Source organism: Corylus avellana, chromosome 9, assembly GCF_965113065.1.
Source record: "Corylus avellana chromosome 9, dhCorAvel1.hap1.2, whole genome shotgun sequence".
Classification (NCBI taxonomy): domain Eukaryota; kingdom Viridiplantae; phylum Streptophyta; class Magnoliopsida; order Fagales; family Betulaceae; genus Corylus; species Corylus avellana.
Window position 1 is genome coordinate 12,606,292 of NC_142498.1, and position 17,300 is coordinate 12,623,591.

The 17,300-nt window shown below is 33.9% G+C and overlaps 1 protein-coding gene across 2 annotated transcripts; it reads left to right on the forward strand.

Annotated features, from left to right (window-relative positions):
* The first annotated feature begins 732 nt into the window (after positions 1 to 732).
* On the forward strand, positions 733 to 11,483 carry ATKRS-1 (lysyl-tRNA synthetase 1). 2 transcript variants are annotated; one of them, XM_059603935.2, is made up of 18 exons: positions 733 to 862; positions 1,011 to 1,112; positions 1,798 to 1,873; positions 3,755 to 3,823; positions 3,937 to 4,102; positions 4,198 to 4,291; positions 5,570 to 5,658; positions 6,504 to 6,622; positions 6,818 to 6,880; positions 8,644 to 8,769; positions 8,875 to 9,157; positions 9,277 to 9,373; positions 9,470 to 9,626; positions 10,304 to 10,447; positions 10,547 to 10,615; positions 10,712 to 10,855; positions 10,985 to 11,036; positions 11,264 to 11,483. In XM_059603935.2, exons 2-18 carry the CDS (start codon positions 1,039 to 1,041, stop codon positions 11,275 to 11,277), a joined length of 1,836 nt encoding a protein of 611 aa, XP_059459918.1. In that variant the 5' UTR covers positions 733 to 862; positions 1,011 to 1,038; the 3' UTR covers positions 11,278 to 11,483. The 2 variants fall into 2 exon arrangements, with proteins under 2 accessions (XP_059459918.1, XP_059459919.1); XM_059603936.2 differs by having other exon boundaries at positions 11,270 to 11,483.
* Positions 11,484 to 17,300: the final 5,817 nt, after the last annotated feature.

Consider the following 17,300-nt stretch of genomic DNA (forward strand, 5'->3'; position numbering starts at 1 on the left):
GCTAGAGGTCAGTGTTTTTTATTTTATGTTTATATGATAATATTCTTCCAAATTCTTATGATAATTAAATGAAATAGTGAAAGTGATAGCTAAAATTGAGGTTGCTTGGAATGTTTTGTTTTTTTAAAAAAAGTTGTAACTAAAATAGAGAAGAATGGTTTTTGACTATTTTTGTTAGTAAAATTTGGTAAATTTACTAGGGATGCTCATGTTCTTACACGAGAATATCGAAGATGAATTTACAAAAGAAATGCTATATGCACTTTCTCGTCCAATAAATTTTGGATGAAAAAATTAAAATTTTAAATTTAATAATACTTTCATATTTAAAAATATGTAGTTAAAATTAAATAAGCACTTTCAATGTTCTTAAGAGGTAACTTAATCAGCTATGACCACACTTTATGAAGTGGAAGTCACTAGTTTGAATCCCCCTCCCTCTTTCGTGCAGATATGTCAAAAAATAAAAAAAAAAAAAAAAAAAAAAGAAAAGAAAAGAAGGCACTTTCAATGTAGCATTTCTGTTTTAAATTTGGTCATCAATCAAATAAATATTGGAGTCCCCGACGAAGAAGGAAGTACTCACAGTGCTTACATGGCAAAATCGAAGCGGTCGAATCAGTTTAACGCAAAGTACCGAAGTGTAGCCAATCCAAACGTAACACCTGGTAACACCAAAAACATAAAACCTAACGAAAAAACACTCGTCTAGCTCTCCAACATACGCCGCCCTCTCTCTCTCCCTCTCCCTCTCTCTCTCTCTCTCTCTCTCTCTCTCAGTCTCTTCGTGCTTTTCTGGGAGACCCAAAACCCTATCTCTCTCTCTATCTCTCTCTCTCCACAGAGCGGGGTTTTTACGAAGGCAAAGATCTCTCTCTCACCATTTATTTAATTATTCCTGTGTTTGGTTTCCAAGAAATTCCGAGAAAAAGGAGATTTTTTTTTTTTTTTTTGGTTTTTCTTCCTGTTACGATGGCTTGTATTTGTAATGTATGCCGATTCTGACGCAGATATTTGGTCGTTATAAGGCTAACGAGAATGGAGGGCTCAATCGATGAGAAGGCGGCTTCGGCAACGGATTCCTCCGCTTCCGAAGAAACCCTTAGCAAAAAGTAAGTTTCGTGAAACACTGTGTCTAATTCCGGATAGCTCTCTCTGTATGGTTCCTGGAAAAACAGAGGAAAAGAGTAAAAACAAAAAGGAATGTGATATGGACAAAGTAATGGCAGAGTCTGGATTTCCTTACTGTATGTGCGTAATAATATGCACACACGGTTCATTTTCGTTTTCTTCTTTAAAATATGCAATTTATCTAATGTTTACATTTTCTTAACCTCCTTTTCCAATAGATTGAAAAATAAATAAAAAAGGAAATCGAACCACATAATCTAGTAGACAGAGTGGAGTTTTGAAATTTAACATTTTCAGTCAAAATTACTTAATAAAATGGTGGAATAGCTGTACCAGCTGAAACCGATCAAAGCAAGCCAGTACATCCAGTATTGGCCGAGAGCCAGGATTTTTGGTGATACAGTATACAGGCATTTTATACAAAAATGTTGTCTGCTGTTGTGTTGCCAATGGCCAGTACGCGTCGAATTGACAACCATGCATACAAGAATCTGGGCCCTAAGATTGTTTTTAATTTTAACTTATTTTAATTGATCTTATTTTTGTTTTGGGCAAAGTAGATGGCTTACAGGATACTAATGCTGTAATAATTAGGAGAAGTTGAGAAAGACTTGAACTTAGTTTTGTGGAGCTTATAAACCATTTTCTCTTGGCGAATGTTTACAGTGCACGCAAGAAGGAATTGAAGAATAAGCAGAAGGAAGAGGAAAGGCGGCGAAAGGAGGAGGAAAAGGCGAAACAGGTACTTGCTTTTGTAGAATGCTCTTTTGGTTACTGGGAAACTGAGGGATTATAATGAAGAAACAATTTGGGTTATGGTCCTGCCTTGAAGAATTCTTGTAATTGTTATATTGTTGGTATTTTTTAATTTATTGGAATGTATTTCGAACATTTTATTGAATATTTGTAATTCCATTTGAATGGCTTGGCTAAGATTTTTGCGTGTAGGTGTGATTACATATATGATCATTTATAGTGTGTTTGGAAATTTGAAGTAGACCGAAAAGATATGAACGATGAGAAGTGAATTTTGTAGTACATTCTTTTGTTTGTTAATGGAAGGAAGAGAATATAAAAGAAATATTGAAAAAAAGTAGTGTAATGTTATAAGTAGTTTGTACAATATACTTTAATGTTATACGTGAACACTTCCTTCTACTGCCCAGAAAATAGTTAGTTTTGCACAGAAGATAATGGTGGTTTATTATTGATTTAATTTACACGGACACTTCCTTCTCATTGAATGTCCAAACATGCAGATTGATTGAATTTTACCCACTTCACTTATTTTCCTTGTGGTTCTCTTAATCTAAACACTATTATATATGGGCATTGGATCTAGTTGGGGCAAAGCCCTGGATACCCCAGTTATAAAATTTTTTTTAGGCACAAGATTATTGAATTGTAGTTGGGCAATTAATTGGGGAGTGGGGTCGATTCAACATGTAATGTGACTTACTCATTTGGTTGATTCCTGAACTAAAATTGGTCTTTTAGGAAAAATGGTGAAAAAAAATCTCTCCTGTATGGATTATATTTGTACTTTAGATTAAGATTATGGAGGAGTTATCATTTTTGTACTTTTATTGGATAGTTGTTGGTTGAGATCAGAGTTTCATAATGTATGAGTAAAATACAATGGGTAGAAGTTTATATGAATTTAATAATATTTGAAAGCTTTATAATTGCTGAAAAATGACAAGAATTAGAAGTGTTTGTGAGGAGCAGATTTAAATTAAAAAGCTTTGATCATACAATCCAAAAACAGTAAAGGATGGTAATGAGAGCCTTCCATAAGCTCTTAATGGTAGCATTTCTTACCAAAATTTCAGTGATATTAAAGGATAGTACAGATAAAAGAGATTTATTATGCTAGTTAAGATCCCTTCATCTTTTCATTGTAATGGTTGAGATATCGATCGAGATTGGTGCCCAAAAGTTTAGTGACAAGTTGCTCATGTAGCCATACACCTGATGCAATGCTTTAAAAAAATTTGGAAATCAAAGAAACCGGGTGCCTGAACATGCATGGGAGCCAAGTCCTGGCATCCAGGCTAGACGGTTGTTTCACGTGCATAAATATTACTTAAATATTTGTGGCAAATTATGGTTTACATTCCTTGGTTAGAGCTAATTTCAATTGCCTCAAACATATTTCTCATTGCTTAGCATCCCTGTGGTTGTGGAATTTTTTTTTGTTAACATTTCTGTTAGTTCTACTGCTGAAGGGCTCCTGGGTTGGGGGGGGGGGGGGGGTGTCATCTGGTCAATAAACTTTTTGGCATGTTTTAAATGGCAAAAATAGTCTCTATAGAGACTATATGGAGAATGTTGTTATTCTTTCTTTGACTTCCCTCTCTGCCTCCACCATCAATTACTCTGAAACTTCAATGTAGAGTAAAATCTTCATTGTAGTTCCCATACATTCTGCATCATGGTAAGAGGGGAAAATAGTGTAATTGTCAATCTACCTTGATCATCATGTTGCCATACATTCCTATTCAGTTGTTAATCTACCTTGTCCATCATGCTGCAGAGTTTGGATGGGACTCCGTTTGATATCGCTAAGATACATATTTTATTTTCAAATCTTGTCCATAATACATTTGTATTTAACTTGTAGGCTGCTGTCATGGTGGATTCCCAGGGTAAGAAATCTGCAGCAGTTGATGATGAGGATATGGATCCAACGGTATATGTCATTCTTGTCCATTACTAGTTGGCATTTTTCTATGGACTTTTCCACAAAATTCTTGATTATAACATCAACTCCTGCTTTTGCTTCCTTCTTTGTTCTTCCTGTAGCAATACTTCGAAAATAGGCTGAAATATCTTGCAGCCCAGAAGGGAGTGGGTTTAAACCCATATCCTCACAAATTCCATGTTTCTATGTCGATCCTTGAATATATAGAGAAGTATGGAGGTTTAAGCAATGGGGAGCATCTTGTGGATGTTACAGTAAATTTGGCTGGTATTGAAATCCTGGAATTTTTGTTTTTGTTTTGTCTATGATTTGTTATTGTCATGCTTCTTTTGGTGATTGTTTTGGTGTCTTTCTTATGCAAGGGCGCATCATGAGCAAACGTTCATCCTCTTCAAAGCTGTTCTTTTATGATTTACATGGAGGTGGTGTTAAAGTCCAAGTTATGGCTGATGCTAGGTATCTGATCTCTCTCTCTCTCTCTCTCTCTCTCTCTTCACATTCATATTTGATTTGTTCCTTGATTATTATTATTTTTTCCCGGGATGAAATGCCTTTGACAAATTATCTTTCTATCAGTAGAATAGGATTCTTGTTTGCTCTACAACTGTTTTTTTGGAAAGCACACATTAATCTCGTCTTATCACTCTATGGTTAAACTTATTTTCTTAAAATGCTAATATTTTTGAGTACTGCTTCCCAATATTTGATTCAATATCAATGTTTGCCCGTGTTTTTTGCAAGGAAAACTTTGGGGTTGAATTCAGTACTAATCTCAAGTTATCATGCTCAACTAGTTGTATGTTGAAGGCGTATGTGGGTTGTGGAAAGAGTGATGGACAGTGCAGTATTTTAGGTTTATTTTGATAAGAGTTCTAAGAGTTATCTTTGTCTTATTGCAACTGTTACCACTCTTTTTATTGCTTATTTTCTGTACCGCTGTCTAGTTTTCTCAACTGCAATATGCTCATTATTTTTTTAAAGATATAAGACTTATCTAAAGAAAGTGATAAAAATGTATGAACGAGGCTTTCCAGTATGGCAATCAGTTTTGTAAGTGTTACTAGGCAAGGTATTCGTTTCATATCATTTTATATGTGCTGTTCAAAATTATAAGGGTTTTTGTTTGTTTGTTTTTGTTTCGGATATGCATTCCTTTCAATGAATCCACCCTGCCCCACCCAAAATGTCTACCTTTAACAAATGTAGGTAACATGAACAGATGCCAAAAACTACTGGTCTATTTTGATTTCTAGAGTTTGGCAGTACATGTTGATCTGGCTTTTGTGTGGGAACACCAACACCTTCCTTTATCTTTGGTCTCTCTGTCTCTTTCTCACACACACACACACACACACACACACACACAAAAACGCACATGCACATGCAAACACTTGAAAGAAGATGTAGCTTTGGTGGACAGTGTTACGTAGGTACTGTAGTGATGCTTTCCAATGAATCTGAGTGTTTTATATGATGGTTTTGTTACCCCTTTGGGAACACCAACACCTTCCTTTATCTTTGGTCTCTCTGTCTCTTTCTCACACACACACACACACACACACAAACGCACATGCACATGCAAACACTTGAAAGAAGATGTAGCTTTGGTGGACAGTGTTACGTAGGTACTGCAGTGATGCTTTCCAACGAATCTGAGTGTTTTATATGATGGTTTTGTTACCCCTTCGTTCCCTTTATATAAGGATTAAGAGATTGTTCATTTCTATGATGCAGCAAGTCAGACATTTATGAAGAAGCTGAATTTTCTAGTTTCCATTCTAATGTGAAGCGTGGTGATATTGTTGGTGTAATTGGGTTTCCAGGTTTGTGTTGCTATGAATTTACAGATAGTTTGTCCGTAGGTGTTGAGATTAGAGGAAGACATTATTCATCATTTCAATTACTTAATTTGGTTTTGCTAAAATACAAATTTAACAGAGGATGCTTGAAAGTTTTCTTAAACAGTTGCTTCATTTTGTTTATTTGCCCAATGCTGAAATGATTTAGTTCAACTCAGATTCATTGGCTTAGACTCCTACTTTTAACAGTTTTATCGGTTGTTCTCTGCTCGTCAGAACTTATACTTTGCTTTGTTCAGTCACTTGCTGTTGATCAAATAAAAGTAAAGGGAATTTTCCCCTAGGATCTCCAGGGCAACTTAGCTTAAGAAACAACTTTTTGCTATATCACTGAGAGGTTCCATGTTTTACTTTACCCAATTTTTAGGCTAAAACTTGCCTGTTTTGGTTATTTTTTCAAACCTTCTTGGTCTGGAGATGACAAAGATAACACAAAGATAACTATACCGTCATTTTCTTTTTCTGGATAAGTCAAAAGATCACTGTACCATCATGGCCTTTTCATATGAAGCCTACAGTTCTTTTCCATACATTTACCGAGAGCAGCTATTTTAGTTTATTTTAAGGGGCTGGTGAAGAGAAGTTAACTGATGAATTAAGGGCCATCTATTAATTGTTTTAGTTTTTGGTCTTAACTTTTGTTTTCTGTGCCTCGTAATTTTTGATAATCTTGTAGAAAGAGGTCCTGTCTAGAGATATGAACCTGCATAGCATGAGGCAATATTACTTGTGTTTGAATTTTAAAGTGGGCAATTAGGTTTTTTAGTCACTCTGTTTGAAACTATAACCACTATGTCATTTTCTTTCAGGGAAAACTAAAAGGGGGGAGCTAAGTATTTTTCCAAAATCATTCCAAGTCTTATCCCATTGTCTCCATATGATGCCGAGGCAGAAGGCAAAAGTTGCTTCTGACAATGCCAATTTGAAGGTGAAAAAAGTTTGACTGAATGGTTTAAATGTTGTTCAGAGTTTTTATCACGATCTGCTTTTTCTGGTTTGGTGTCCTTTGTATATACTTCCTGCATGCTTAGGGGCGCCTTGCGCTTTTTAATGATATTTCTTTGATTTCCTATCAAAGAAGTTTTTTTTTTTTTCACCATCTCATTACTTCTTTATATTGCAGAAAGTCGAGTCATGGGTCCCAGGAAGTACCAGAAATCTTGAAACATATATTTTGAAAGATCAGGTAGTGCTTAATATCCTAAAATTTAAAGTCCTTTTCCGTTGTTTTAAATTGCGATCTTTTAAACACTCATGATCTTGTATTGATTAATATCCTAAAGCTCAGTGAAAATGAAGGGCACATTTTCACATTTGGTATTGTGCTTATGTGTTCAAAGTACTTGGCAGATAACTGGAAATGCCTAATGCTGTGTTTTGGTAAGGGATTTTGAAGTAGGATTTTGCTTAAAGTTGTAATTTGGGAATTGTTAATGTTGTTTTTCCTTGTTTGCACTAACAAGAGATTTATTTAGAAAATATAGTTGAAATCAAAGTCCGCTAGTAGTGTACTTTTTTGTATTACTTTTAAGACCTTAGAGAGAGCTAGGAAACTCTCTCTCTCTCTCTCTCTCTCTCTCTCTCTTGTTGGCGCGTGTAGGTCTGTCTTCCTAGTCTCATTTTGGTTGTCTGCAATGGGGTATTTGAGTTGGTTTTACATAGAATCTAAGTCTTTTGAGTTCACGTTTGTGGTTTGAGTATCAGTTCTGCGGGTGTTTGAGAGAAGCAGGGGTTCTGTTCGTGCAGTCTTTCTCGGCTGGTTGGTTTTGGCAACCATGGAGGCTTGGCAGCAAAGGGCTTGAAGGAGTTTGTGAAGTCTTCTAGGGGTGGGGAACAAAGGTTCTGTTTTTTTAAATTTTTGTTTTTATCTTCTCAAAATAAAAACATTAACAAACAATCCAAACAAAAAACACTCCTAAAAATATAAAAACAATTTTCACATTGATGTCACACAAGAACACTTTTGCAGACCAAAAACAAGAAGCACTCAAAACACATGAACAAATAGAGCCAAAGCTCTTATTATTCCAAAAAGCTTAGTTAAGTTGCAGTTGGAGTTCTCTATAATCATATATAAAGCCCAATTTTACCTTGTAAGAAATCGATGTGGGACTTAACTCTCCTGAACACCTTTATAATCCATCCACTTAATCTACACAATCCATCTTCCCAATGTAGGACTTTCTTGGGTGTCACAATCTTCTCTAGTCAAATTCTTGATATCCTCGTCAGGATCCACGTCATGCAGTGCTTAGGTGCCACATGGTGTTATTAGATTGTTTTGGTACCATTTGTAACGACCCCAAGAAAACTGCTAGCCATATCTGCGTTATCACTCACTCCAAAAAGATTAGTTAAGTTATAGTTGGAGCTCTCTAGAATCATTTATAAAGCCTAGTCACCTAGTTTGGAATTGATGTGAGACGTAGGACCCACGACCACCTTTATTATTTACTCACTCAATGTGGACAATCCATTTTCCCACTGTAGGACTAACATATTGTGGTGTTATAATAGCACTACAAGAAAATTATTGTTGCGGCTCAAGGTCTCTTTTGTGCATTAACCCAATGAACTCAGATGTGCAGCTCACACGGCTGCCAGCAGGCGAGATATTTTTGCTGTAGTGAGATTTCCACTCTCACTATCCTTTATAAATGTTGGTTTGTTGATCTTTTGAATTGGGAACCCCTCAATCCCCCCTTTTCACTCAAATGTTTTATTTTCAAATTTCCTTGTATCTACATATTATTGGTTGGTCTTGAGGTTGTAGTGGTGACTTGAACATAATGGGTGTGTTATTTCTTTTTTAAATTTTAAAATTATGCTTTTCAGATACGAAGAAACCTGAGAGTAGTACAACTATTTTCACATTGTGCAGTTATATCATATTTAAATTTTATTTTTATTTTCCTTTTTTGGGTTTTAGTTTTCTTTACTTTATGCTAGGAAACTCGTTATCGACAACGGTATCTGGATTTGATGGTAAATATAGAGGTTCGCCAAATATTCAGGACCAGATCTAAGATCATTTCCTATATTCGAAGCTTTCTCGACGATATGGATTTCTTGGAGGTTAGTTGCCTGGCTGTTCTGATTATGCACTTTGTTCTGGTGGCATCTGCCTGTGTTGCTTGGCATTACTTTCTGTTTGTTTATGTTTGATTTTTTTACCCGCAGGTCGAAACACCAATGATGAACATGATTGCTGGTGGAGCAGCTGCTCGTCCATTTGTGACACATCACAATGACCTGAACATGAAGTTGTTCATGCGCATTGCGCCTGAGCTCTATCTTAAGGAGCTAGTTGTTGGTGGGCTTGACCGTGTTTATGAGATAGGAAAACAATTCAGAAATGAGGGTATTGATTTGACTCATAATCCTGAGTTCACCACCTGTGAATTCTACATGGCTTTTGCTGACTACAATGACTTGATGAGCCTCACTGAGGAAATGTTGAGTGGTAAGGGTCAATTGGAGCTTGTTGCAAACTAGTGCTTCTTCCACTTTGTGACATTTGGAATTATATTTACCCTCCAAAATTGTTGGATTTTTTTGCCTGATGCATTAATTTTGTAACAGGGATGGTCAAGGAACTTACTGGTGGATATAAAATTAAATATCATGCAAATGGGTCTGATAAGGATCCAATTGAGATTGATTTCACTCCCCCTTTTAGGTGTGTTGCTGTACATACCTGTCACATGCTGTATAACTGTAAACATGAAAATAAACATGTAGAATAACTTATTTTTGGTTTTTTAAATTGTTGTAGAAGGATTGACATGATAGAGGGATTAGAGAAAATAGCGAACCTCAATATTCCCAAGGACATCGCCAGTGAGGATGCCAACAAATATCTGAAAGAGGCATGCATGAAGTATGAGATTAAATGCCCCCCTCCTGAAACAACAGCTCGTTTGTTGGACAAAGTAAGACTTTTCTGTTTTATCCTGCTGTGTACATAATTCTATTGAGCATGAATCTGGAAATTGCTGGCCTTGTGATCCTGTGTTACATACTTAAGTAGATGACTTAGCCGTGAGGAAGTTTCTGAGTGTGATGCCAGATTAAGGAGCAGAATGAGAGCCTAGCCTTGAGCAATAGCTTAGGTTGTTGTAGCAAGAGCCTTGCCTTGAGCACGATCCCTGATTGAGTTTCTGTTTAATCCTCTACTGATAACCTGTAGCAGTTTGATTAAGATTGTAGCGTTAAACTTCGAGAGAGTGGACTTGTGCTCAAGAGTGGTAAGTAGTTGGCTGGAAGTGGCTTTGTTATATATAGAACAAAGTGATGCTGTCCCCAATCTTTTGCCATTAAGCTGTTTGATTTGATGGTAAATAAATTTTAATTTTTTCAATGATAAAGTTTTCTGATATGATCTGATTTCATTCCTTATCTTTTTAATTTCATTGTGTGCCACGAGGTTGTGAACCATCAAGGTCTAATAGAATGCCTTCTATTATGTTATTTCATGTAATGTTTCCTTTTAGTGATTGAACGTTTATTCATTAATGTGAACATGGTCACAATTTCAAGAACGTTTAATCCAATTTATAATTGATTGGTATGGTGCAACACGTTTGATATCATTTTTCTGTGGTTGCAGCTTGTAGGGCACTTCTTAGAAGAGACGTGTGTAAATCCTACTTTCATAATCAATCATCCTGAAATAATGAGTCCTTTGGCGAAGTGGCATAGAGGGAAACCAGGCCTTACTGAACGTTTTGAATTGTTCATTAACAAGCATGAAGTATGCTCGTGCAATTGCTGAAAATCTTTTCTTTTTTCCTCTTATTTTTTTCCAGCTTTCTAATTCATGCTTCTGCCTTAATTATTCTGTAACTGCTAGCTCTGCAATGCATACACCGAATTGAATGATCCCGTGGTACAACGCCAGCGATTCGCTGATCAACTCAAGGTATTACTTACTCATTTTAAGTGTGCAAATGTTTCATCTTTAAATAAGTTGTTTTGTAATTTTTTGCTGAATGATATGTACCTGGTTTGAGTGTAGGACCGGCAATCGGGTGATGATGAAGCAATGGCTTTGGATGAAACATTCTGTATGGCTCTCGAGTATGGATTACCTCCGACTGGTGGTTGGGGATTGGGTGTTGATCGGCTAACTATGTTGTTAACCGATTCTCAAAACATTAAGGTTCTCTCTCTCTCTCTCTCTTTCTCTGTCTCTGTGTCTGTGTGTGGGATTGCGAGCGTGCATGGGTGTCTGTCCACATGCATATGTTCACGTCAGACTCACCATCTCTTTTATGCTATTTGGTAACAGGAGGTTCTTCTCTTCCCAGCCATGAAACCTCAAGATGAACCTTCTGCTAAAGGTGCTCATTCTCATTCTCATTTTGGCCCATGCATTTTTCCCACTATTTTTGGTTTAGTCCAACTAGTCTTTTGCATCTCGTTTATATTTTCTCTTCCATTCTTATGGTGTTTTTGGCATTTTCCGCACCAGCATGCAGCTATATTGGCAAAGCCCCAAATTATTTTTAATTTAACACATTATTTTCCCTGAGTTAAGCAGTAGATCATTTCGTATTCCTTTTGGCAGCTGCAGGAGCTTAGGAGGTTTGAGATGAACTTATAAAAAAAAAAAAAAAGTACGAGATGCGGAAACTTGGAACTAATTTTTATATATTTATTTATTTCATGTACTATTATTATTAGTCCTCAACCCATGTTTTGGGGTTGGCATTGATCGTTATCTGTCACCACTAAAATCCTTTTTGTTTTTAATTTAACCCTTTATTGAAAAGAGTTGCTTTCTTTCATTTAACCCTTTATTGAGGCAGTATGGTTTAATGCGGCATGCCTGTTTATTTTTGAGATAATCTCTTCATTTCTTTCAAATTTTTAAGTACCATATTGAATTACATGAAGAATTTAGCTATTGGAACTTACACACACAAACACACACACACACACACACACACACGTGTACATATTGTGGGCATAGTTTGTTTTAATACGTAGCCGTACCCAAAGCATACATGGTGAATGGTCAACCTTCATTTGATGTTTGGGAGTCCTTTCAAGGTTTCATGCTCTCCAGCCTGCCCATTTGAGACGGAGAGGAAACTAATTCTTTAATCAAATGCCTTGTTTTCCCATCTGCCCTTTTGAAATGGAGAGTAAACTAACCCTTTTTGTTCACATGCTTCTTTGCAACTAAACCAAAATGACCCTTTTTTTTAAAAAAAATTTGTATCTGTTTGCACATCTCTGCTTTTGAAGGCCAAAAAGAAAGAAAGAAAGAAAACACGATCCTTGGAGAATGTGAGAAACAGGAGCACATCATTTCTTTGTTTGCACGTCTGCATTCAAATGTAAAAGGTTTTTTTTTTTTTTTTTTTTTTAATTTATTTATTTTTTAAATCAATATTATAGACTGAGAAAGAGAAGCACATCGTTATGGTAAAAAGCATGAAAATCAAATTCTTTAACGAAATCAAATTTCGAGCGAACACTTTGAAAGTGGTAGGAAAACTAAGTCAATCAGCAAAGGTTGCATTTTACACTTGGTTTTATTTTATTTTATTTTATTTTTTTATTTTTGTATTTATCCCTAATTCTAAACCCAAGAAGAGATGCAAACATAAAATAATCCCCCGAAAAAAAATTAAAAAAGTGGGAACCTAAGAATAAATATGATAAAAATGAGTATAAACAAATTGAGAATAAAATATATCAACACGCGCAAATAATTGAAGCCCAACTTGTAAACAAGTAGAGCCCAAAATGGGAATCTGATGTCAGTTGTTTGACACACAATGTCACAAACGCAGGCAATCTGATGTCAGTTGTTTGACACACACAATGTCACAAACGCAGGCAATCTGATGTCAGTTGTTTGACACACACAATGTCACAAACGCAGGCTCCTTGCCTATATATATATATATATATAATATAGCATCCTTTTGGCATCAAAGATTTTAATTAATTAAAATATTCTGCCATAATTGAACAAGAAGACTAATAAGTAATGTGAAGAAGAAGTCGGTGAATGCTACAAAATGGTACATTTGACGAAAATGCCAAACAGATACATACACGTTACGCACCGTTGTTGTTGTCATCATTTGAAAACCAAAAATAATTAAAACACAAGGCGTGCTTGCTGCTGCAAATCAACATGCTTTGTCTTCTTCCTTTTTTCTAACCCTAGAAAATGTTTGTTGTAATTAGCAGAAAATGACTTTGATTTCAAGAATCACTATCTCCAATTTAATAGTTTAACAACACTATGATGAGAGTTTTTGTCAAGCATATCTTACCCGCATTTAAAATCTTTTCCGTCGTCTCCTCTATCTCTCCAAACTCTTAAAAATGCTATGTGTGAAGTCTTTCTTTTACACTCTCAAATGCTTACTCCATAATGTGTCAGTTGTCATGTCAGCTTTCCACTATAATAGTTTTTTAATCCCATCTGCTTCTGTCACGTTAGAGAATAAGCAGTTAGGAGCGTGAAAGAGGTGGGAGTTCGTTTAGCATTTCTCTTAAAAGCAATGCTAGATATATTGAACAAGAAAAAAACTCATTTCATAGTTGTTAAAGGAATGAGCACCTGTCATCTAATTAATCCAAATCCCTTCCTTTACACTTGTTTTTCAAAAGCAATCCCATAGTCTACACTTCTTAAATGCAAATTAATGCGAGTAGTTCTTATCGTCAGGAGCCACGCCACATAAGATTGGGGGATAAGGGCTGATTTATATAAAATTACTCTGCAAATGCAAGTCAAAGATAAGTAGGTTTAATATGATTATGATATAAGTAGGTTTAATATGATTATGACAATTTTGAGTATAATAAGGGTTGAATAAACTATAATGGATTTCAAAAGTCGGCTAGAAAATTCGAACGACGAAGACAAGTACAATATTATTGTAAAGAATTAGTGAGCTTTTAAGTGGACAAAAAAAGTTGAAGGTCAACGCCAAATAGCCATGAAATTGAGTGCATACAAGAAACTCCTGGTTTTCTATTCTTAAATTTCAGCACTAGCTAGGGGACGGAGCTAGAAACTATTATGAGTAGGGGCTAGAAGTACTCAAAAAAATCTACTGGTCAGGGCGGGGCCAGTTCATTATATATATAAAAAAAAAAATTACACCTTATAATTCATTTTTACTTTAAATTTTTTTTTGTTCTTAGGAATTGAAGAGGGGGCTCCCTCCGTCCCTAGTAACTACACTTTTTCTTCTTCTTCTTCTTCTTCTTCTTCTTCTTCTTCTTTTTTTTTTTTTTTTTTTTTTTTTTTTTTAATTTAAAAAAAGTAAAAAAGGTAGAGGGGCGGCCAAAGTGGTTATTTTATCTGAGCGTGACCATAAATAGTAGCACATGCCTACTGGGAATCAATGACAGGAGGAGCTTAGAGGGTGAAAAAGGCAGGTGCTTCCTTAAGCTCGTTGAGCTGTAGCATGACCTAATATTAGGAGATCAGTAAAATCTAAGATGATTTACATTAATCAGACATCTTTGATGAAGATTTTTGTTGTAAAAGTCAAACCCATTTCTTAATATTTACCTAACAACCTGAAAATGGTAACTCCACTTAAACATTATATTTAGTTATCTACTTTTCTATTGCATGCATTTGGTCAAAACATAAAAATGTAGGTGGCAAATAGGTGCTCAATTACCGCACGATGATGCAATACATAATTGTAAATTAATCTAATCCCTTAAAATTATTAAATTCACATCTTCCAACTTCCATATGAGTTAATTATGCTAATCAGGTGTAGGTTATGGAGTGTGAATGTGTGATTCCAGGCCATGACAAATTAAGAAAATGTTAAAGGCACAGCTATATTTTTGCCTAACTTTGGGCCAAATTTTACCTTATTTTTTAATTAAAAAAATAAAAAAATTATAAATTAAATTTTTTTTTGAAGCAATAATTTTTATTTTGGTTATTCGTTTTTTTTTTTGATATTTTTTTAAAAATAAAACTGTATTTTGCTTCAGAAACTTTTTCCTTATTTTTTAATTTTAAAAATAAAAAATTAAAAAATTAAAAAAGTTTCTGAAGCAATAATTTTTATTTTGGTCCTTCTTTTATTTGATATTTTTTTTAAAAATAAAAATTGTATTTTTCTTCATAATAATGACTATTTTTTCATATATATATATGATTTTTGTCATTTAGGAGACATTGACATTTTTTGGTAGTTTAGAGAGAATATTGACATAATTGATAGTTTTGGAAGGGAGGAGGAAGGGACATGGACAATAAAATGGTAATTTGAGAGAAATATTTCTTTTTTTACTTTTTACTTTTTTTTTTTTCATATCTTTTTAGGGCATGACTATGCCCTCTAACCTTTTAGAGGGGAAGCTTGCATGTGCCTATATGGTTGAACTTTTTGCGATCTGGCTTAATTACATTGTGTAGAGAAATCATAGAACGTCTCCTGTTATTTTAAATCTACGGCTAAGATACCCTTGTAACCTTTTCCTGAATTTGATTAGAAAAAAAAAAAAAAAAAAAATCTACGGCTAAGATTAAAACTTTTCTATTTTTTTTTAATACCCAAACGACGTAGCTTTAGAAGAGGAACTAACAGAAGTTTTCTAATCACTACTGTTTTTCTCTCTAGTTATTATTTTTCCTTTCCACATGACACATGCTAAATTGTGAAAGCGCACATTCAGAAAAAAAGGTGGCTAAAGTTAGATGCGTTTGATAAAAAATGTTGACTATTCATAAGGAAACTTTGATCGTTTGAGACGAAAGATTGAATGTTCTAGAGGAAACTTCAATCTTTCGCAATTAATCTTAATCCTATTTCAAATAATATAATCATAATTTTAAAAATTGTGAAAGCGCACATTCAGAAAAAAGGTGGCTAAAGTTAGATGCGTTTGATAAAAAATGTTGAATATTCATAAGGAAACTTTGATCGTTTGAGACGAAAGATTGAACGTTCTAGAGGAAACTTCAATCTTTCGCAATTAATCTTAATCCTATTTCAAATAATATAATCATAATTTTAAATAATCTAATCCTAATGAGTTGGAATAGAATTACAACTCTATCTCACCCTAATTATATCCCTATCAATTAAATTTTGATTTGGGACCACTAAAGTTTGCATATTGCAAAGAGAGATATTGATGGTCGATAATGCTGCTATTTTTTTTTATGGACTTATTATTCTAAGAGGCTAATATATAGCTTGTAGAAAAATATATAATTTTACACACAAAATAACAATGGTAAGCTATAAAATTAAATTATTTAAGCTATAATGATCATGGAGATTACTTGACAATGACAATGAATGAAGAGATTACCAATGTGGTACTAAATCCCTGCTAGAGGGATAATTAATTGACAATAAAAGAGATTACATGCAAGCCAAAACAAAGAAAAACAAATTAAATCACACTCTTGAAGAAAAATAGAAATAATCTTCAATTTGATTATGGATACACCCTCAATGTGATTACTATATACATTAATTGCAATCGCAATTGAAACCAGTACAACCATTTACTTACAATTGTAATGCCCCGACTTTTATATATACTAGTACATAACCCGCGCTATGCGTGAGATTCTTCTTTATAATTTAATTTTAAAATTTAAACGCATCTCAATCTTACTTTTCACGTGAAAAAATTTATCATGCATCTTTTAACGAAAAGACATACTAAATGTTATACACCAGTACATTATTGAACATGCACTTTTTTTTGTTGAAGTGTACTGAACTTGTACTTAATGACACAATCACACAGATGAAATAAAACATAAGACCATTGAATTTAGCTTAATTTATTTAAACTAAAACATGGTAAAATCTTTGTTCCCGTCGGAGTAGTTTAAAACGAAAAAAAGTATAAAGAGAAAAAAAAAAAAATAGCAAGAATAAAACTTGAATTCTGATTATCAAAGCATTAATAGAAATTTGTAAGAATCTATTATATTGTTGGTGTGATACCTATTATATTTCAATACAAATAAAACTCGTATACTTTTAAACATTCGAAGAAGAAAAAAAAAAACACAGAGAAAAAGAAAATTTTTTTTTTTTTTATGAATACAAATTAATACAAAATTTTTACTCAACATTTAATGTTCAATGCTTAATTATCTATTTCATGTTTCCAAAAAATGAAAATCTTTTTATTTTTTTTTATTTTTTTGGCACAGTAATCAAATAAAATTTTGCTTTATTTAGCCTGAAAATTTGAGTATAACACAAATGAAAAGAAAATCTCATAAAACATTCAAATGAATTACAACATATTTGTAAAAATGTGAAAATATTTGTTCTCATGTGAGTACTTCAAAATGAAAATAATAGCAAGAATAAAACATGTGGATTTTGATTATCAAACCATTAGTTTTTAATATTATTGGTTTGTTACCTATTATATTTCAATGAAAATTAAAATTCACATAATTCTAAAAATTCTAAAAAAATACAAAACAAACTAAATAAAATACTTTTTTATGAATACAAAATAAAACAAAATCTTTCACTAAACCTTTAACGCAATCAAATCAATCCTCACATAAGGTGCAATGCTTAATATTTCTTTGATGTTTTGAAAGTATTTATGTTCGATTTATG